Raw genomic sequence first — 22,601 nt, 5'->3', positions numbered from 1 at the left:
CTAAGGATCATGGGAGGGGATAAGAATGACCTGAGGCTGAGGAGCTGCAGTTGGAGTGGCAGAAATATCTAAGGAGGCGAAGAAGCAGGAGGCTACTGTAAGGTCCAGGAAGAGGTAGAAGAAATAACAGCTAAAAGGGGACTTACCAGTATCGGGGCAACTGGGAAACCTCAGGTCCAGGAGCCCCATACCCTGTGGAGGCAGAGAAGTTGCTGCTAGAGCTGGGTTGGCTCTAGTACATGCCAGGTGCCCTTCCTGGGGCTTGCAGACAAGTATTCCAGTCCCATATGTAGACCTTTTAGTTACCTGCACTCATGGATGTCTTCCTTCTGTCCTTTTCTTCCAGCCTTCATCCCCGGGAAGGGTATGGTCTCCACAGCTATCCCTACTCCAGGGAAGAGGGAGAAGGAAAGCATGTGCAGATTCTGTCCTGCCCTGGTTCAGGCAGTTAGGTTGCTTCCCAGAAACAGCAATACACTAGATCCTCCCAGTTCCATCTTCATCAGAGTCTAGGGAGAAAGAGAGTGGAGCAGTCAAAATCCCTAGCTACTTGGGAAGTCTCCAGGAGTCTGTTTAGGCACACAGGAGTGTGCACAGGCACCAGCATTAGCAGTTCATGTTGGAAAATCCAGCTATCTTCCTGTCCCCACTATAGGGAGTTCAAAGGAACTGTTCCAGTGGCAGCAGCAGCTTCTCTGTGTTGCTGACTCCAATTCTAGAAGAAAACCTAGTCAGAGAAGGGAAGGAACCATTTTAGCTCCAGCAGCTCTCATCTGACCTGTAGCTACAGTGGTATGGATCCTTGTGAGAAGCCCCTCATACTGGCTAATGGTTGAGAAGCCTCTCAACCTGCAGTTGCAGGAGAAAGGCAGAATGTTACTCGAGTGCTTGCTCATATTGATTCCAATTAGGTGTGTGTGCGCCGTGTGCACGATCGTCGGAAGATTTTTACTCTAGCAACACTCGGTGGGTCGGCTAAGGCACCCCTTGAAGTGGCGCCCTTATGGTGCCGGATATATACCCCAGCCGACCCAGCGCCCTCTCAGTTCCTTCTTACCGCCTGTGATGGTCATTGGAACTGTGGACCGCGGCTTAGCTGAACTCCACTTCCCTAGCTTCTAGTGTAGCACTTGTTTATAGTTTTAAAAGTAGTTGTTGTTAGTTCTTTAGTAGTAGTTATTGTTCTTAGTGTAAATAGTAGTTGGGGATAAGGGGGCCCCTCCCTCCTGGTACCCTGGCTGATGCCTAGGTCTCTGGTTTTCAAACCATGCTCGACCTGCCTTAAACCGATGCCTACGGGAGACCCCCATCACTCCTGTTTGAAGTGCCTGGGGAATCTCATCAATCCGATAAGTGCCGCATTTGTAAGGCATTCAAGCCTTGGACTAAAAAGGAGCGGGACTTTCACTTGAAGCAGCTCCTTATGGAAGCGGCACTTAGCCGGATGTCCTCAGCTCCGCACCGAGACCCGGTGCCGACCTCGTCAGTTCGAAGCGCACTTGTGGCACCAGAAGGGTCAGCACCATGTCCGGACACCGGCAAAGACTCCCGGCACCGGACACCTCTGGCACTTCTACCAGTGCGGCGCCACTCGCTGTCTCCAGAACCGAAGAAGCAGCATAAACAACCTGCTGCTCCCTTGCAGTTGCCGGCACCACCTATGCCTCCCTCGGAGCTCCATCCCGTGTTGGACCGTCCCGCAAAGGCACCAACCCCTGGACCTGCGCGGACTCAACAAATTAATGGTAAGGTTGAAGTTCCGCATGGTTTCTCTGGGGACCATTATTCAGTATATTTCCAGTATATTTCTGGTTTTGAAATGAATGGTTCCGCAAATCGACCAGTTTTGTTCCACATATGCTGTAGTACACTGAAGTGTTAAAATAATTTCTGCCACTGTAGCTAGAGTTCTAGGAGGACATGACCCTTTCTATGAGGAAGCAGCAAGTTGTTTTGATTCATCTGCTGGGATTGCACTTCATGTTGTTTTTATGACTGAACAGTCTGCTGCTTGCTTTATAAGTTGCTATCTCCATCAGAATTGTATTTTTGTTTGTATATCCTTTAAAATTTACAACAGCCACTCTGAGATCACAAATTGGATCAAATTCATCATCAGAAAGGTCACTTGATTTTGCTGTGATACTATTTTGGGTTTTTTTCCCCCCTCTTCAGCTTCTGTAAATGGACTGTGTTCAGTATCTCATAAATGTGTTTTTTAATGTCCAGGAACTTGTTCTTGGCATCAGACAGAATAGAACCATCATTTTTCATTTTCGGAATGAACTGAGCTACAGATTCAAGCAATGAAATTAATTTTAAATTCTGCATCCTTCAGGCATAGTCAAGAATTTCAGTTTGGATTACTGGGGGTCACACCAAGCCATCCCTTCTTCAGCAGCAACTGAGTGAAGAGCCTTCTTGCATATTTTAAGATCTTTGAGACATTTATAATAGAAGATACCTATTGAGTACAACAGGGCTTACTCAATGTGGATGAAACTAAATTTGTGCTGGAAAAAATAGCTGCTGGTACTTGTTTGCTTTTTGTAAAACAAAATGCTTTTAATTTTTGACATGAGATGAGAAAGTTGTCAGATCTTCAACATTACTTGTGAAAAGCTGCATTATATGAGCAGCACATCCATAATGCAGAAGGTATGGATTCTCATTCATCAACAAAAAGCCCAAGCTGCTTTCATGTTATCTGCATTTCTGCCACAACAGAAACAACTTTTTGTGGACCCAATTCATTGATTATATTTTTAAACTAGTCATCAATAATATATTGGGCTACGTGGTGATGCTCAGTTGCACATTATTATGAGTAAAACTCTAGTTGTGGAGTTGTTACCATGAAGCTGATGACACCCTTATTTTGAATATTGCTCCATCCATCAGACACTAGACCGGGGGGCCACATCGGGTTGCGGAAATTGTATGGAGGGCTGGTTAGGGGAGCCTGTGCCTCCCCGAACAGGCAGATGTGGCCCGGCCCCAGACTCCTGCCCCATCCAACCCCCCTGTTCCCTGACAGCCCCCAGAACCCCTGCTCCCTGCTGCCCAATCCAATCCCTCCTCTCATTCCTGTTTTGTCTTCTTTTCTTCAGTAACCCTACCTTTGTAGGGTTCTACAGAAAATTGCCAGGTTTCAAGGAACCGTCATCCTTGCCACTAAGAAATGGTTGAGGAGGCCCTGGAACTAACAAATATATTCAGTTTCTTGTTATAGATGACTTTTGGGTTAAGAACCAGCTAACAGAGCCCAGCATGCCTAGTCTAGTTGTGAAGCACATGAATCTGAATGATTCCATGATAAGCAAGTATACACAATGATGCATTGCCAGTGAAATTGACACCTTTCTGTATACTTGAGGATTTGGAGAATGTAATTTCTTTTGGTGTATTGCTCTAAAAAATCCATAAATCCACTGTATCAGCAGTTCTGAAGATCCTTATTCCTTCAGACCAGTTTGGAGATGGGCCTGAGTGCCAGTTACATTAAGGTTCAGTCTCTCTAGAATGCCATCATGAAGTTTCCAGGCTTCTAAAAAAGATGGTTACTCACCGTTGTAACTGTTGTTCTTCGAGATGTGTTGCTCCTATCCATTCCAGTTAGGTGTGCGCGCCACGCGTGCACGGCTCTTCGGAAGATTTTTACCCTAGCAACTCCGGCGGGCCAGCTGGGTGCCCCCTGGAGTGGCGCCGCTATAGCGCTAGATATATACCCCAGCCGGCCCGTCTGCTCCTCAGTTCCTTCTTACCGCCTGTGACGGCCGTTGGAACAGTGGAGTGCTCCGTTGACCTCCACAACCCTAGTGTATCTCCTTGTATAAGTGTATATAGTTAGTTAAGATCGTTAAATAAGTTAGTTAGTTAGTGTATTAAGGGGAATTAGGGGGGCTAGCCCCTCTTTTTCCACAACCGGTGCGGTCTCATGCCCAAGGCACCGGGGTTTAAGCCCTGTTCGGCTTGCCAGCGGCACATGCCGATTGGTGACCCTCACGACTCCTGCCTGCGCTGCCTCGGAGAGTCCCATCGACCAGATAAGTGCCCAATTTGCACGGCATTCAAGCCGAGGACAAGGAAGGAGAGAGACTCGAGATTGAAGCAGCTCCTCATGGAGTCGGCACTTAGCCCTGCAGGGCCGACCCAAGCGGCTCCAAAGTCCTCCTCGGCACGCAGCGCACCAGCGGTCCCGAGCCGGTCCGGCACCGAGACTGTTAAAACTCTACAGCCGGCACCGGCGTCCCGGCACCGTTCCCTCTCTCCGACGAAGAAGCAGAAGACGGCGCAGATGGCCTCCAAGCCTCCTGCACCAGGACCGCTCACCCAGCCACCTCCGGCACCGACTGTGGTGGTGCACAGACCGGGCACGGTACTGTCGACTCTGGCGCCACAAGAGCCGTTGAGTCCGGTACCGCCCTGCTCCCCGGTGCAAACCGCGGTCGAGCTGCCTCTCCCGTCGACGCCCGAGACTTTCTCGATGGCGAGAGAGCTCATAGAGCTCACAGAGGCACCGAGCCTCCGGCCCCCGGCACAGCCGGTGCGGGCTGTACAGTCAGTGGGCAAGCCGGCTATGATGAGGCCACCTTCCCCTGACAGACGGGATAGAAGGCGTTCCAGGTCCTGGTCCCGATCCCGATCCCAGAGACGGTCGCCTTCACGCCGATCCAGATCCCGGTACCGCTCCCCGTCTCGGCGCCGGTCGCAGTCCTGGTTCTGCTCCGCATCGCGGTACCGGTCGCACTCCCGGAGACGATCCCGGTCCCGGTCACCCGACCGTCGGTACCGAAGGAGGTCCGGATCCCGGTACCGTTCCCGGCACCGCGACTCGCGAAGCCGCTCCCACCGACATCGGTCGAGATCGCGGTCGACCTCCCGGCATCGGCACGGTCGATGGTCGCGCTCTCGCTCCTGGCACCGTGACGACCGGCACCGATCCCCGGCACCGTCCAGGGACAGACCGGCGGCATCGACGGCGCAGTCCCTGAGCGCCTCTGCCCCCCCATGGCCTTCTCGCCAACCCTCAGTTGCCTCTCAGGCGGACAGCGGTGGAGATCTCTGGGCCGACCCCCAAGGGCAAGACCACGGACCGCAGCAGTGGGGCTTTTGGGCCCCCTGGGCCTACCACGAGGCTCAAGGGCTCCCCTTCCCTCAGTGACCCAGGGGCTCCGAATACAGGGTGCCGGAAGCCATGGTCAGCAGGCCTCCTCCATCACCACCGGTTGAGGCTCCACCGCCACCTGTAGCGGCAGAGCATCCCGTAGCCACGGCGGCTTCCCACCCCCGGAAGAACCACCTCCAGAAGCCATGGTCCAGGGCCTGTCCTCGTCTTCGTCGCCAGATGAGGCGGTGGCGGGGGCATCTACATCAGACCCCCCCACCGATTGACTTGCGGGCCCACCAGGACCTCCTTCGCCGGGTGGCACAGGCTATTGACCTCCCCGTTGAAGAGGTCGCTGAGGATGACGACCCGGTGACCAGGGTGATTGGAGCTGAGGCCCCACTGCGGGTGGCCCTACCCTTTATTCGGACCATCCAGAAAAATTCCACTACCATCTGGCAGTCGCCGGCGTCCATCCCTCCCACCGCTCGAGGGGTAGAACGCAAGTACTCGGTTCCTCCCAGCGGGTACACGCACCCAACTCCGGACTCCCTCGTAGTGCAGTCCGTGAATGACCGGGAGAGACATGGGCAACCCGCTCCAGCGCCAAAATCCAAGGACGCACGGAGAATGGATCTGTTGGGCCGGAAGGTCTATTCGGCCGGTGGCAATCCGGAGCTGGAGACCAATCAGCTGGCTCTCCTTGGTCACTACACCTATGACACTTTGGTGTCCCTTTCCAAATTTACGGAGCTGATCCCAACAGCCTCCCGACAGGAATTCTCAGCCCTCCTTGAGGAGGGCAAGAAAGCCTCCCGGTCCTCCCTCCAGGCCGCTCTGGACTCGGCAGACTCAGGAGCCAGAACTCTGGCCTCAGGAGTGACCATGAGACGAATCTCCTGGTTGCAGTCCTCCACCTTGCCTCCAGAGGTCCAGTACACCCTGCAACACCTCCCTTTTGACACTAAGGGGCTCTTTTCCGAGAAAACGGACTCGAGGATTCAGACCCTCAAAGATGGTAGAATCGCCATCCGCACCCTGGGTATGCACACACCGGCTACCCAGCGGAGGTCGTTCCGGCAGCAGCTGTACCGGCCATTTAATCAGGCCAGGGCACGGCCTGATAATGGGCGCAGAGGCTGCCTAAACCGCCGTAGACCATCGGGCAACCGGCGTAACCAGTCCCAGGTGCCCTCCAAAGCCCCTCAAGGGCCTAAGCAGGCATTTTGATGGGACGCCCAAGGATGGCCGATCAGGCTATTTACTGGATCCTTCCCCGTTATTTTGCAACCGTCTTTCCCACTTCCTCCCGGCGTGGTCCCAAATAACGGACAACTGGGTACTTCGTACGCTCGAGTATGGTTACCGCCTTCAGTTTGTTTCGCCCCCTCCCCGTCCCTCTTCAGGGACCCCTCTCACGAGCAATTCCTCTTGCAAGAGGTCGAGTCTCTGAGTTTGGGTGCCATAGAGGAGGTGCCGAACGACATGCGAGGCAGGGGATTTTATTTCCGATATTTCCTAATCCCCAAAGCGAAGGGAGGTCTCCGACCTATACTAGATCTCCGAGAGCTCAACAGATACCTGCTCAAGTTTCACATGGTAACATTGGGGACCATCATTCCCTCCCTGGATCCGGGAGACTGGTTTGCCGCCCTCGATATGAAGGACGCGTACTTCCATATCACAATTTACCCTCCCCATCGACGCTACTTGCGGTTCGTAGTCAACTACACACACTACCAGTTTGCGGTGCTACCCTTCGGCCTTTCCACCGCGCTGAGGGTCTTCACCAAGTGCATGGCAGTGGTTGCCGCAGCCCTCCGCCGTCGTCGCATGCACGTGTACCCGTATCTCGACGACTGGCTGGTTCGCGGGCCATCCCGACAGCTGGTAGCAAGTCAAATGGCCGAGATCCTAGCCCTGTTTCAGTGCCTGGGCCTTCTGATAAACGCGGAGAAGTCCACTTTAGCTCCATCACAAAGGGTGGAGTTCATCGGAGCAGTCCTGGACTCCAATTTGGCCAGGGCCTGCCTCCCTCGACCTCGGCACCAGACAATGGTCTCCATCATCCGGGACCTACAATCCTTTCCCACAACAACGGTTTGGTCCTGCCTACGCCTCCTGGGCCACATGGCGTCCTGCACGTTCGTGACCACGTACGCGAGGCTGCGCCTTCACCCGTTTCAAACTTGGCTTGCGTCGGTGTACCATCCGCACCGTGACCCCCTGGACATCGGTCACGAAACCAATCCTCGCTTCGCTCAGCTGGTGGCTGGACCCAGAGGTCGTGTGTGCAGGAATCCCGTTCCGCCCTCCTCGCCCATCCGTCACCCTGACCACGGATGCCTTGGCGTTGGGATGGGGGGCACACCTTGGCAACCTACACACCCAGGGTCTCTGGTCGCCCCAAGAGCTCTCCCTACATATCGCCCACGCGAGCGATCCGTTTGGCGTGTCAGACCTTCCACGCCCATCTTCAAGGCCGCTGCGTGGCGGTGTTCACGGACAACACGACGGCGATGTTTTATGTCAACAAGCAGGGCGGGGCTCGCTCCTCCCTGCTTTGCACGGAAGCGATGCTCCTGTGGGACTTCTGCGTAACCCACTCGATTCACCTGGCAGCGTCCTTTCTTCCAGGAGTGCAGATAAGCTGCAGTCCCATGGTCTGACCCTTGGAGTTTGTGATGGTTGTGGTCATATAAATCTCTGAGTTTAGGGAGGAGCAGACTGAGTTGATCAGCAGCAGGGTTGCTGTGCCTGGGTGGGGCCCTGGCTTCCCTGTGTAAAACTAGCCACTAAGTCGCGCTGTTGCACAGCTCTTAGAATTAGCAATAAGAGCCTGTAGCAGCCACTTCAAGCCCTCTGATCCAACACTTTTGGTCAACATGCAGTCCTCAAGAGGATCTGTGTGAGCCCCATGAACCATAATCTTTGCAGTTGCTTATGCAGCTTATTCAGCCTGAGGCTGAAATTGACCATGAGTATAGGTCTGTGGATAGGCTTTCTTTTGAGAAGGAATGACTCAATTTCTCTTACTTTGTGTTCTGCCATTGTAAAGCCACACCCACATTTGAATGCTTAGATGATTGTATTTTAGGTAAGAGAGAAAATGAGGCAGCTGTGGTTACAGAGCTTTATACATCCTTGCACTGAATGTTTGGATCCACTTGGTGGTGGTCAGGTGGCCTCAAAGTATCTGCATTCTGAACTGCTGTGGAACTTGTAGCTCAGAGTTGTCCATCTCTTAAGAGCGTGGATCTGCAGAGGCAATATACTCAGTAAACCTTCCATTTATATAGGGACTCTTTAAACTTTCACGGTTACATGAAAAATTGTAAGGTAAGTCTGTTTTCAGTTACTTTGGAACATTTACAATGTATTGCAATTCAGTGAAACAGAAATATTGTTTAAATGCATCTTGGAAACTACCACAAAACTGCTTTGTATCTGTCAGTTCATAGTACAGAACAGATGCTAACCTGTATTTTGGCATTTAAAATGTTAGGGGGAAAGTTGCTGATCATAAATAGTGCCAGTTTTAAAATACATTAAAAGGGTTGGACTAATTACTTCTAAAATCATAAAAATAATTTTGTACATTTTTAGAAAGTGCAAAGGTCTTCCATGACTTTTCAAAGATAATTGCTAATGGCTCAGACATCTGTCATCTCCTCGAATATTCTAGGCAATTCAGGGCAATTGTTTCGGACCCCACGCCACAGTGGGCCCTGTGAAGATAAGTTGCTCAGACTTCGGCTTCAGCCCTGGGTGGCGGGGCTTGGAAGCCCAGGCTTCAGCCCCATGTAATGGGGCTTTGTCTTTCTGTCCTGAGCCACAGCAAGTCTAATGCCGACCCTGCTTGGTGGACCCACTGAAACCTGCTTCGGGGCCCCCACAGTGGGTCCTGGATTCCTGGTTTAGAACCACTATTCTAGGATGCATTTCATCAGGTCCTGGTGACTTGAAGACCTCTAACTTGTCTAAGGTCTGGTCTACACTACGGAGGAGGGGGGGTCGAACAAAGGTACGCGACTTCAGCTACGCGAATAGTGTAGCTGAAGTCGAACTACCTTAGTTTGACTGACTTACCCGTCCAGACACGGCGGGGTCGAACTCCGCAGCTCCAAGGTCGACTCCGCCACCGCCGTTCGCGGTGGTGGAGTTCCGGAGTCGACCGGAGCGCGTGGGGAGTTCGAACTATCGCGTCTTGATTAGACGCGATAGTTCGAACTCTGAGAAGTCGAACTCACCGCGTCGACCCTCGCAGTAAGTATGGACCTACCCTAAGTAATTAACTAGTTCTTTTCCTATTTTAGCCTCTTATCCTATGTAATTTTCACTGACATTCACTATATTAGATGTCCAATCACCACCAACCTTCTTAGTGAAAACTGAAAACAAAGAAGTCATTAAGCACCTCTGCCATTTCCACATTTTCTGTTATTTCCCCCCCCCCAGCCCCACCATTGAGTAACGGGCCTACCCTGTCCTTGGTCTTCCTCTTGCTTCTAATGTATTTGTAAAATGTTTTCTTGTTACCCTTTATGTCTCTAGCTAGTTTGATCTTGTTTTGTGCCTTGGCCTTTCTAATTTTGTCTCTACATACTGGTGTTATTTCTTTATATTCATCCTTTGTAATTTGACCTAGTTTCTACTTTTTGGAGGACACTAATTTTTAATCATTGAAGATCTCCTGGTTAAGCCAGGGTGGTCTCTTGCTATACTTCCTATCTTTCCTACGCAGTGGGATAATTTGCTCTTGTGCCCTTAATGTCTCTGAAAAACTGCCAACTGTCTTCAATTGTTTTCCCCCTTAGACTTTGCTTCCCATAGAATGTTACCTACCAATTCAGAGTTTGCTAAAGTCTGCCTTCTTAAAATCTGTTGTCTTTATTTTGCTGTTCTCCCTTCTACCATTCCTTAGAATAATGAACTGTATCATTTCATGATCACTGTCACCCAAGCTACCTTCCACTTTCATATTCTCACCCAGTTCTTCCCTATTTGTCAAAATCAAGTCTAGAACAGCCTTTCTCCTAGTAGCTTTCTCCACATTCTGAAATAAAAAAGTCTCCAATATATTCTAAGAACTTGTTGGATAATCTGTGTCTTGCTGTGTTATTTTCCCAACAGATGTCTGGGTAGTTGAAGTCCCCCATCACTACCAAGTCCTGTGCTTTGGATATTTTGTTAGTTGTTTAAAAAAAGCCGTATCTACCTCTTCTTCCTGATAAGGTGTCATGGTAGGGGTCTACTACAGACCATCAGCCTTGTTTTTTACCCCTTTTATCCTTACCCAGAGACTTTCAATAAGTCTATTTCCTATTTCCATCTCAACCTCAGTCCAAGTGTATATATTTAATATATAAAGTAACAACTCCTCCCTTTTTTCCCTGCCCGTCCTTCCTGAGTAAGCTGTACCCTTCTATACCAATATTCCAGTCATGAGTATTATCCCACCAAGTCAATCTGTGATGCCAACTATGTCAGTTGTGTTTATTTACTAGCATTTTGAGTTTTTCCTGCTTATTCCCCATACTTTTCGCATTAGTGTACAGACATCTAAGGCCTGGTCTACACTGAGGTGGGGGATCGATCTAAGATACGCAACTTCAGCTACGAGAATAGTCGACGTACCTTAGGTGGACTTACCCCATGCCATGAGGATACGAAGTCAACTGCTGCTGCTCCCCCATGGACTCCACTTCTGCCTCTCGCTGCGGTGGAGTACAGGAGTCGACGGCAGAGCAATCGGGGATCAATTTATCGTGCCTACACTAGACAGGATAAATTGATCCCCGATGGATCGATCACTACCTGCCAGATCAGTGGGTAGTGTAGATGTACCCTAAAATACTGATTTTTATTTCTCTCCCCCCCATCCCCTTCCAGTTCTGTCTTGTCTCTCCTTTATCCCTGCTATAACAGCCCATGCTCTCCCTAAATTCTGACTCTTCTCCCAGGTCTCCATTTTTTTTGGACTTACCTGTTGGTTTTGGTCATCTGCCCTCTTTGAACCTAGTTTAAAGCCCTCCTCAGTAGGTTAGCCAGTCTGTATCCAAATATGCTCTTCCCCTTCAGATATTCCTGGAGGTTTGTGATCAGCTTTGCCCTGACCATCCAGTGCCAGGACACATGCATGAGGGACGTCATGCCGGTCCAGAAGCAAAACTGCTAGAATAGTCTGGAAGTTGGCTACTCCACGCTGATACAGGCCTGTTGCTAGCCAGTTTGGAGTTGGCAAGTCAATTGTGGTGGAGGTTTGTGGAGCAATCAAGACTATGATTTACCCAAAGGTGAGGGGTATTAAAAATGTTCCTGAAATAGTTGCTGGCTTTGAGCGAGTGAACTTTTCAAACTGGGCCAGGGTTATTGATATGGCACTCATGACCATATTTTGTCCCCTGCAAGGAGCATGTGAATACATAAACTGTAACAGGTATTCTTCTTCAAATGCTTGCTCATATCGATTCCAATTAGGTGTGCGCGCGCCGCGTGCACGCTCGTCGGAAGATTTTTACTCTAGCAACACTTGGTGGGTCAGCTGGGTTGCCCCCTAGAGTGGCGCTGCCATGGCGCTGAATATATACCCCTGCCGACCCAACGGCCCTTCAGTTCCTTCTTACCGCCCGTGTCGGTCGTTGGAACAGTGGAGTGCGGCTTAGCTGATCTCCACTTCCCTAGCTACTCGTAGTTATCTCGTTAATTCTTGTGTATATAGTTGTAGTTAATTTTATTAGTTCTTAACATAGTGTATATAGTTAAGAGGGATTCGGGGATTATCCCCTTCCCCGCACCCGGTGCCGGGGCCCATGCCCGGTTCACCGGGTTTCAAACCGTGCTCGGCCTGTCACAAGCCGATGCCAACAGAAGATCCCCACGACTCCTGTCTTAAGTGCCTCAGGGAATCTCACCTCGCAGATAAGTGCCGTATTTGCAAGGCCTTTAAGCAGAGGACAAAAAAGGAGCGGGACTTTCGTCTCAAGCAGCTCCTGATGGAGGTGGCTCTTACCCCTCCACCCTCGGCACCGAGCGCTGGACAGTCTACAACCAGAAGCGCTTCCTCGGCACCGGATCGCACCGGTACCGCTAAGGCCTCTTGGCACCGACCGTCGCCAGCACCGACATCTGTTTGGCACCGCTCCCTCTCCCCGAGGGTGAAGAGACAGAAGACTCCGGCTGCTTCCATGACACCTGCACCGCAGCCAGAGCACTCGACTTGGTTGGACCGCCCGGCACCGACACCTGCCGCGGCACCGACAACGTCGGCACTGTCGATTCCGGTCCCGCAAGGGCCGTCGAGTCCGGTGCCTGAAAGCTCCCCGGCGAGAGCCGTGGTTGAGCTCACTATTCCCTCCACGCCGGAGACACTTTTCACGGCGAGGGAGCTGATCGCAATGACAGTCTGCGTAGTCTCAACCCCCAGCACCGCCGGTGCGGGTCATACAGTCGATCGGCAAGCCTGCCTTGATCAGACCACCCTCTGTCGGCACCGCAGAGTGGCACCGTTCACGATCGCGGTCCCGCAGACGTTCTCGGTCCCGACACCGCTTGCAGTCCCGGCACCGTTCTCCTTCTCGGTACCTGTCGCACTCGTGGCACTGATCACCGTCCCGTTCGTCGGCCCGGTACTCTCGGCACCGATCCAGGTCCCGGCACCACTCCAGGCACTGTGATTCTCGCAGCCGCTCCCGTCGTCGAGCCTCGAGATCTCGGTCGACTTCCCGGCACCATTCTGGTCGCAGGTCCTGATCTCGTTCCCAGTACTGGTAAGGCTCCCGGTACCGATTCCCCGGTGCCGAGTAGAGCGAGATAGGTCAGAGGGAGACTCTGCCCAGGGCTTTTCAGCCCCTCCATGGCCATCTCAACTCACATTGGCGTCGTGTCATGCGGACAGTTCCTATGCTCAGGACCGTGATTCCGATGTGCCCACCAGAGTCTTCCAGGAGACCCGGGCCCAAGACCAAGGCCCCCATCAGTGGTCATTCTGGACACCTTGGGCGTACCGCCAGGCCCAAAGTGTACCGGTAGTTCCGTCTCGCTCTGTCCCATCAAAGCACCAAGTGCCAGAGGCTACTGTTAGCCGTCCCCCTCCGACCGGTACGGAGGAAGCTCCAATTCAGCCTCCTGACTCCCAGATCCACCTGGAGCAGGAGGTCGTCCAGGAACAAGAGCCCACACAGGACCCGCTTGTCCCCGGCCTTTCCTCTTCCTCCTCTCCAGATGAGGTGGTGGCAGGAACATCCTCCTCGGGCCCTCCTCCAATCGACCTGAGGGCCCATTAGGACCTCCTGAGACGGGTGGCATTCAATATGAACCTCCAGGTGGAGGAAGTCCTGGAGATAGGATATCTACTACCGGGTCCTCTATCGGCTGACGCACTCACAAGAGTGGCTTTACCATTTATCCAGACGATCCAGGCCAATGCTGATACCATCTGGCAGTCTCTAGCCTCTATCCCGCCCGCTGCCAGGGGAGTTGAGCGCAAGTACATGGTGCCCTCTAAGGGGTATAAGTACTTGTATGTGCATCCTCCTCCCTGCTCCCTCGTAGTGCAGTCCCTCAATGAGAGGGAACACCATGGCCAGCAAGTGCCGGCTCCAAAATCGAAGGAGGCTAGGCGTATGGACCTACTGAGCCGTAAGGTGTACTCGGCAGGGGCCCTACAACTCCGGGTGGCAACCAACAAGCCCTGCTTAGCCACTACAATTATAACACCTGGGCGGCGGTGGTAAATTTACGGAGTTAGTCCCTCAAGACTCCCGTCAAGAGTTTGCCACCCTCTTGGAGGAGGGGAAGAAAGTGGCGAGAACTTCCCTCCAGGCCTTGTTGGATGCAGCCGACTCCACAGCCAGGACTCTGGCCTCGGGTGTTGCCATGAGACACATTTCATGGCTTCAGGTGTCAGGCCTCCCGCTGGAGCTACAGCATACCATACAGGACTTGCCCTTTGACGGTAGAGGCCTGTTTTCTGAAAAGACTGACCCTAGGCTACAAAGCCTAAAGGACAACAGGGTCATTATGCGCTCTCTCGGCATGCACACTCCGGTAACTCAGCGCAGACCTTTCCATCCCCAACCTCACCGCCCTTACCCTGAGCCTAGACAAAGACAGGACTTTGGCAGAAGGCGTGGCCGAGGCAGTCGTAGGCGACAGTCAGGACCCCAAGGGGGCCAAAATCAGGGTCCTGCCAAACCACCAGTGGGGCCAAAGCCAAACTTTTGAAGGCACGCCCGAGGACGGCGTACCAGTTATTACCCAGGATCTGTTCCCTCCCTTTTACAACTGCCTCTCCTTTTTCCTCCCTGCGTGGTCCCATCTAACCTCGGATCGTTGGGTCCTATGCACGGTGGAACTTGGGTACTGCCTCCAGTTTATTTCGCCCCCTCCCTTCCACCCTTCCTCCTCGTCCCTCTTCAGGGACCCCTCTCACGAGCAGTTCCTCTTGCAAGAGGTGCGGACGCTCCTTGCCGTAGGAGCTATAGAGGAGGTACCAAAGGACGAAAGGGGCAAGGGGTTTTACTTCCGCTATTTCCTAATCCCCAAGGCAAAGGGAGGTCTCAGACCTATCCTAGACCTGCGAGAACTCAACAAGTTCATGATAAAGCTGAAGTTCCGCATGGTATCCCTAGGGACCATCATCCCATCCTTGGATCCCGGAGACTGGTATGCCGCCCTCGATATGAAGGACGCATATTTTCACGTCGCCATTTATCCTCCACACACACAAGGTACCTCCGGTTTGTGGCCAACCGTCAACATTTCCACTTTACGGTCCTCCTGTTTGGCCTCTCTACAGCCCCAAGAGTATTCAGAAAGTGCATGGCTGTAGTCGCCGCCTCCCTCCGCTGCCGCCGGATACATGTTTTTCCGTATCTAGACGATTGGCTCATTCGAGGGACCTCCGAGGCACAAGTCACTCGTTATGTGGGCATCGTCAAGGACCTATTCCTGCATCTAGGCCTGATGATCAATATAGAGAAATCCACTCTGATTCCCACACAGAGAATAGAATTCATTGGGGCCATCCTGGACTCCAATCTCGCCAGAGCCTGCTTACCTCAGCCTCGGTTTCAGGTGATGGTAACAATTATACAAGGTCTACGGAACTTCCCGACAACTTCGGCTCGCACTGGCCTCGGTCTCCTGGGTCACATGGCTGCCTGCACGTTCGTGACCAAACATGCCAGGCTACACCTCCGTCCCCTCCAATTGTGGCTCGCCTCGGTATACCACCCGGGCAGAGACAGCATAGACGTGATCGTCACGATCCCCCTGAGCATCCTAGGCTCCCTCGACTGGTGGTTGACGCCCTCCTTGGTGTGTGCAGGGATGCCGTTTCATCCGCCTCAGCCCTCGGTGTCCCTGACGACGGACGCATCATCTCTCAGCTGGGGTGCTCACCTTGGTCAGCTTCGCACTCAAGGCCTTGCACATCAAGAGCTCAAGAGCTGGCTTTGCACATCAATGTCCGAGAGCTGAGAGCAGTCCGCCTTGCGTGCCAGGCATTTCAGCAGCACCTACAAGGCAGGTCTCAGTGTGTCTCAGTGTGTCTCGTGTTCACAGACAACGCAACGGCCATGTATTACATAAACAAGCAGGGAGGAGCACGGTCCTCCCCTCTTTGTCAGGAAGCCATCCATAGCCCAATCGATAGACCTGGTAGCGTCCTTTCTCCCAGGGGTTCGGAACACTCTGGCGGATCGCCTCAGCAGATCCTTCCTGTCTCACGAGTGGTCTATTCGTCCAGACGTTATCCATTCTGTTTTCTGGAAGTGGGGCTTTCCCCACATAGACCTCTTCGCTTTTGGCGAGAACAGGAAGTGCCAGGCGTTCTGCTCATTCCAAGGCCTCTCCCCGGGCTCGATCTTGGACGCTTTTCTGATGCCGTGGACGAGCCATCTGCTATACGCTTTTCCACCGTACCTGCTGGTTCACAGGGTCCTGCTAAAACTCCGCAAGGACAGTGTAAAGGGTCGGACTCACCCCTGCGGCGCCTACTGCTGGTGACTCCAGGGAATTAGCTTTGTGTCCAGCTCGGAGCACCCTCTGCAGGCCAGTGATCCGCCTGTTCTCTGACCCCGAGTCCCTCCCTGGACCCCGGTGCCCTTTTACATGGGGTGCTGCCCCCCTGGCAGTAACCCCTTTCTCTCAGGGTCTCCCCTCTCAGGGAACCCCCACCCTCTATCCCCACCTTGCCTCAGTATATGGCTACTGCCAGTCATTGTCTAGCCCCACAATCTGGGGCAGACTGCCGTATCAGCCTATTCATCACTGGCAAGGAGGGTTTGGACCTGCTGCTTTGGCCTACCCCTGAGCTGCCTCTGCAACCCCCAGTACCTGTTAGCCCAATGCTAGGCTGCAGCCTGGGGCTTTCCAGATTGGAGCTCCCCAGCTCCTCAGCCTTTCCCCAGCCCTGCTTCACCCTCAGGTACTTTGTCTCAGCTCCCTGCAGCCAGGCCCTTCTCCCTCTACAGGCAGAGGGAGACTGACTGGGCTTCTGGCTTCCCTGGCCTCCTTATAGGGGCCAGCTGGGCCTGATTGGGGCGTGGCCCAGCTGCAGCCACTTCCCAATCAGCCCAGCTTAAAAGCTGCTTTCTCAAGCCTCAGCCCCTTCCCAGGGCTGTTTTTAACCCCTTCAGGGCCGGAGCAGGGGTCCACCCTGCTACAGACAGAGCACACCTGATCGTGATCGCTCCAGCGTGGCCCAGGCAGCACTGGTACACCATGTTGCTAGACCTGTCGATAGCCAACCCAATTCCCCTGCCTCTTCGCCCAGATCTCATAACGCAGGATCACGGCAGACTTCACCACCCAGACCTGCAATCCCTGCACCTCACAGCATGGCTGCTGCATGGTTAAACCGATCCGAGTTACGTTGCTCTGCCTCGGTACAACAGATACTCCTGGGTAGTAGGAAACCTTCCACTCGGGTAACATATCTGGTCAAGTGGAAGCGTTTCTCCTGCTGGTGCGAAACACACAATGTTACTCCCACCGAGGTCCAGATCCATTCCATCTTGGACTACCTCTGGTCTCTCAAACAGCAGGGCCTGGCAGTGTCATCATTGAGGGTGCACTTGGCAGCCATCTCTACCTTCCACCCAAGGGAGAGTGGCCGCTCCGTATTCTTGCACACTATGGTTTCTAGGTTCCTCAAGGGGGGGTATAAGCGCTCCAAGCCAAGTTCGCCGCCCTGCCCAAACCTGGGACCTTAAGCTGGTTCTAACCAGACTTATGACTGCCCATTCGAGCTGCTGGCAACCTGCTCGCTGCTATACCTGTCCTGGAAGACAGTTTTCCTCGTAGCCATTACATCGGCCAGACGAGTCTCCGAGCTTCGGGCTCTCATGGTGGGCCCACCATATAGTGTGTTTCACAAGGACAAGATGCAGTTGCGACCACATCCGGCCTTCCTCCCTAAGGTGGTGTCGGCCTTTCATATCAACCAGGATATCTTCCTTCTGGTCTTCTTTCCGAAGCCACACTCATCGCGAAAGGAGCAACAATTGCACTCCCTAGACGTCCGTAGGGCGCTCACATTTTATATCGAGCGGACAAAGCCCTTTCGTAAAACGCCCCAACTCTTCGTCGCAGTGGCAGACCGAATGAAGGGCCTACCTGTCTCCTCCCAGAGGATTTCATCTTGGGTGACGTCGTGCGTCCGCACCTGCTATGACTTGGCCCATGTTCCATCGAGCCACCTCACTGCACATTCTACCAGGGCTCAGGCTTCTGCTGCTGCCCTCCTGGCCCACTTACCCATCCAGGAGATCTGTTGTGCAGCTACCTGCTCCTCGGTCCACACCTTCGCCTCACATTATGCACTGGTTCAACAGTCCAGAGATGATGCAGCCTTTGGCTCAGCAGTTTTGCATTCTGCAACATCTCACTCCGACCCCACCACCTAGGTAAGGCTTGGGAATCACCTAATTGGAATCGATATGAGCAAGCACTCGAAGTAAAGACGGTTGCTCACCTTTGTAACTGTTGTTCTTCGAGATGTGTTGCTCATATCCATTCCAAACCCGCCCTCCTTCCCCTCTGTCGGAGTAGCCAGCAAGAAGGAACGGAAGGGCCGTTGGGTCGGCAGGGGTATATATTCGGCACTATGGCGGTGCCACTCTAGGGGGCGACCCAGCTGACCCACTGAGTGTTGCTAGGGTAAAAATCTTCCGACGAGCGTGCACGCGGCACACGCACACCTAATTGGAATGGATATGAGCAATACATCTCGAAGAACAACAGTTACAAAGGTGAGCAACCGTCTTTTGCTCCATTGTTATGCAGGCCCTGGTCAACTGAGACAGATTCATGGACACTAATGTGGGATGCACTGGTGCATGATGTAAGGGTATCCTAGAGATCGGGATTTTACCTTCATGGATAAGCTATGACATTATTTGCACCAAATGCCATTGTTATAAATGGAGTCACTGTTCCTACTATTTGAGTGGACCCTTCTTAACCCCTTTAGCCACGGCTTATGAAACTGTACCTTGATTTCAGAGGTCCTGGTAAAGGAAGATTCAACTACACTCAGTAGCTGTAGGCTAGTGGTGGCATGTGCATTTGGCAGATTGAAATTCTGTTGGTGCTTGTCATGGGGTGCAGTCCTTCATTGTCATACTGGCCCCTCCTCCTGGTCATGCTGGGGATTAGCTTGAGGCTGATGCCCACCTCCGCGGTCTGTACACCAGCACTTTGTCTCTGCTCCTGCCTACAGCTCCCAGAAACTCAGTGTCCACTTAGCGACTCAGCTTTTTGGCCGTGCCACCATCCAAGTTACCCTCCCTCTTCCCCCCCCCCTTGGAAGGGGGAATCTCTGTCCAACCACTTCCCCAGTGGTGAGTGGAAGGACTCAGGGCCACCCACCACTTTGGGTCCTGACCCAGGGACCCAGTGAACTACATTCACCTACTGTATTCCTTTGCCTTGACTACCGCTGCATTTCCCTGGGCCGCTTCCCTGTGGCCACAGCACCCTACTCAGTCGCAGCAACTTGTCTGGAGCTCTTTCTGTACTCCCCAGGTCTCTGCCTGCACTGCTCTGTCCAAGGTCCTGCAGGGTTGCAGCCTGTTAGGGACACAGTCCTCTCCTCGAGCTCCCAGCAGCCACTAACTACCTCTGGACCTCAGCCCTTTTTATGTGAGCCTGCTAGGCTCTGATTGGCTATTCTTTGCAGCCGCTCTCCTATTGGCTGCTTCCTGTGCAGCCTCCTTAGGCCTCTTTTAATCCCTTACATGCCAATGTGGGGCGGACGCCCTATTACAGTGCTGCATTCAAAACCGTGTGGATACCAGTGTCCTCAATGATGTCCATATTATTGTGGCTAGCAGTGTTCTGCATGATGTCTGGGAAGACAGAGGAGAACCTTTTTGCCAGGAGTGGACTCCAGGCACCGCCAAATTGCAGAACTAGTGTACACAGCCCTTTATATATAAAATTTAAAAAAATCCTCCATATTACAATCAGTGGTTGAAAGGAAGGGGCTGGGAGAAGAAGAGCGCTGGTATTCTAAAACAAGCATTACTTGTTACCTATATCCAATGTGTGATCTTAATTATGGCTGGGTCTGGTAGCACTGCATATGATAAGGTTGCCTCATATTTCCCATTTCAGTTGCTTATAACTTTGCTAAACTTTTTAACCATTTGGGCTGAAATTTTCTGTGCTGGAGAGAGCAGAAAGTCACTGTGCTATAGGAATTCTGCCAGCAGTATGGCGAGGGGCCAGTACACATTGAAGGTCTCAAACAGATGTAGTTGCCCATATTGAAACCCCCTTTTGCGGGTACTCTGGAACTTTCCCCCAACTACGGTGAGAATACTGACGTTTTTGAGAAAAAGAATGTGGAAACCCTTCCCCCACATTGGGACTACAACTGTCCGTAGAATTTCAGCCAGGAGTGAAGATGCCATTTGGACAGATGTATACAATGTCAAGCCTGAACTAGCAGCATTGCAAGAATATCTCTGAGAACCTGGCCTGAGGGGTTGTCTGCAAGTTGACTTCACTGGCTGGCACCTCCGTCCTTTTCGTATAAAGATGGCGGCCTCTGCTTCAATTACTGAGCACTCCATCAGATAATCTGGAACTGTTACCTGGTGCCCAGTTTCCTGATTGCTGGATCACAGGGGTGCTCCTTGTGTATTCACCAAACTGGATCTCTGGGGAGCTTATTTTAGAGAGGGGATGAATGGAAGACTGCCTTTTGAACCTGTTATGGCCACTTTCAGACTGATTTAATGCCCTAGTGACATTCCAGCTATGAGACCTACTGGACCAGTTTTGTGGGGGTGTACTTAAATGACATATTGATCTTGTCAGACAATTTGGACCAACACACCACTTACATCCACACAATCCTGTAGAAACTATGAGAACATGGTCTCTGCTAAATTTGAGAAGTGGGCATTTGATCAGACCTTCACAGAGTTCCTGGCGTTCATCATGGACCCGGAACGAATCAAGATGGGTCCATGCAAGGTCTATGCCGTTCACGACTGGGGAATCCTGTGCAATATTTGTGACCTACAACATGTTTTAGGCTTCACAAATTTTTGCTGGCGGTTCATTTCCAATGCTTCAAAACCAAGCTGAGTCCCTCACTGCCCTATTCTGGGAAAAATGCCCAGTTCCATTGGTTGCCTGAGGCTGAGTGCACCTTCAGGCAGTTGAAACCTGTCTTCACTACTGCTCCAGTATTGGTCTACCCAGACATGATGCAAGCTTTCACTGTGGAAGCCAAAGCCTCTAATATAGTGTTTGTGGCAGTCCTCTCCCAGAGGCATGCATCTGGGAAAATACTGCATGTTATCACATCCTACTCAAGGAAGCTCATCCCTGCTGAGCAAAACTACAAGATCTTGTAAAGCAGGCCTGCACAACTTGTAAAGCGGCGAGGGCCATATTACTCCAAAGAAAACAGCTGAGGGCCGAACCCCCCCGCCCCACCATCCCTGAAACACAACACACACACCCCCAGTGCTGCCCGCACCGTGGAAACAAACTCTCCTTCCCCAGCCCTGCTCCACTGAAACAACTGTGGGCCGAAAAGGAAGGTTGGGGGGAGAGGGGGAAGAGTGATACTTAAGAATTTTTCAATTAAAGCAAACAATTTTTTAAAATTATTTTAATTTTATCAATCATGGAAAAATGAAAAACGCCTGATCTGTTCAAAGAAAACATTTGTACTTTTCATAATTACCTTTCAAATTTAATGAGAGATATTACATCTCTTTTTGGTTCATTGAGAGGCAAATCCCAATGAGCCTTTATAGACCCCAGGGGCCAGCTATGCCCAGGGGCTGCTCCCCAGACCAGGTTCTTCTCCCCCCCCGCCCCAAACTCCCCTGGAGGGAGCCCAGCCCCCCCACGAGCCCTCCCCACCCCATCCTGGCAGCCTCCGCCCCGAGTCCACTCACTGGCTTTGCCAGGCTTGGGCCGCTGCAGCAGTTTGGCAGGGAGGAGCTGCCTTCTGGAGGCACCAGAGAGCCAGAGCATCCCGCTTGTGGCAGTGGTGAGCCCTAGCCATGGAGGGGCTGGCATGGTGCAGGGGGGGCAGCAGCCCTGCAAAGGTGCCGGCACAGCTAGCGGGGAGCAGCCACGCCCCCCACCATTCCTGCCCAGGCTGAAGCCTAGCACCCCGCCTCCCCCCCCCCCCCGGGCCTCCTGCAAGCTGCAGTGGATGCATATGGGCGCCAGCCCCCCATGCACTCCTCTGCCATGCTGGGCTCTACGGCTCCTGGGAGTGTGAGCCACCACTGCTCCTCCTGGAGCATGCTCAGGGCCCCGTGACCCGGCGGCTCACACACCCAGGAGCTGCAAAGCCCGAGTGTGGTGAAGGAGGAGCTGGGGGGTGCATGGGGGCTGCCAACCGCATGCATCTGCTGCAGCCTGCAGGAGCCCCGGTGGTGGTGGGGTGCCAGGCTGCAAGAGGAGCGGGGGGTACGGCTGCTCCCCGCTAGCGGTGCCTCCACTTTTGCAGAGCTGCTACCCCCCTGTGCCCCGCCGGCTCCTCCATGGCTGGGGCTTGTCGCCCCTGCAAGCCAACACTTTGGCTCTCCGGTGCCTCTGGAAGGCGGCTCCTCCCTGCTGAGCCAGGGCACCACTTTTTTTAAGGTTACCATATTTCAACAATCAAAAAAAGATGGGGAGAGAGCCCCACCTGAGCCCTGCCCCACCCCCACCCCCAGTTACCACCCCCCACAGAATCCCCAACCCCCCTGCTCCTTGTCCTCTGACTGCCCCCTCCTGAGACCCCCCCACCCTAACTTCCCCCCTAGGACACTACCCCTTACCTGTTCCCTGGCTGCCCCAACCCTTATCCACACCCCCCGCCCCCAGACAAACCCCTGGGACTCCCATGCCCCATCCAACCACTCCCCGCCTCTGACAGCCGCCACACCCCCCCCCCCCAGAACTCCCGACTCATCCAACCCTCCTCCTGCTCTCTGATTGCCACCCGGGCCTCCCCTTACCACCATGCCAC

At 53.0% G+C, this 22,601-nt stretch overlaps 1 protein-coding gene across 6 annotated transcripts in view; it reads left to right on the top strand.

Moving 5' to 3' along the window:
• The window catches only part of LOC123349886 (PARP1 binding protein), a 116,143-nt gene that overhangs the window by 34,262 nt on the left and 59,280 nt on the right, over positions 1–22,601 (top strand). The window contains exon 7 of one of the 6 annotated variants that reach the window (XM_044988181.1): positions 19,780–20,529. The exons of 4 other annotated variants lie outside the window; for them this stretch is intronic. In XM_044988181.1, the coding sequence (XP_044844116.1) occupies positions 19,780–19,885 (106 nt within the window). In that variant the 3' untranslated portion in view covers positions 19,886–20,529. Of the gene's footprint in view, positions 1–2,338; positions 2,432–19,779; positions 20,530–22,601 lie in introns of those variants that run through there. One more of the 6 variants, XM_044988191.1, reaches the window with a different exon arrangement.

This window comes from Mauremys mutica, chromosome 1 (assembly GCF_020497125.1).
Source record: "Mauremys mutica isolate MM-2020 ecotype Southern chromosome 1, ASM2049712v1, whole genome shotgun sequence".
NCBI lineage: Eukaryota > Metazoa > Chordata > Testudines > Geoemydidae > Mauremys > Mauremys mutica.
Note: the sequence above shows the minus strand (reverse complement) of the source record. Positions and strands in the feature narration are given on the sequence as shown.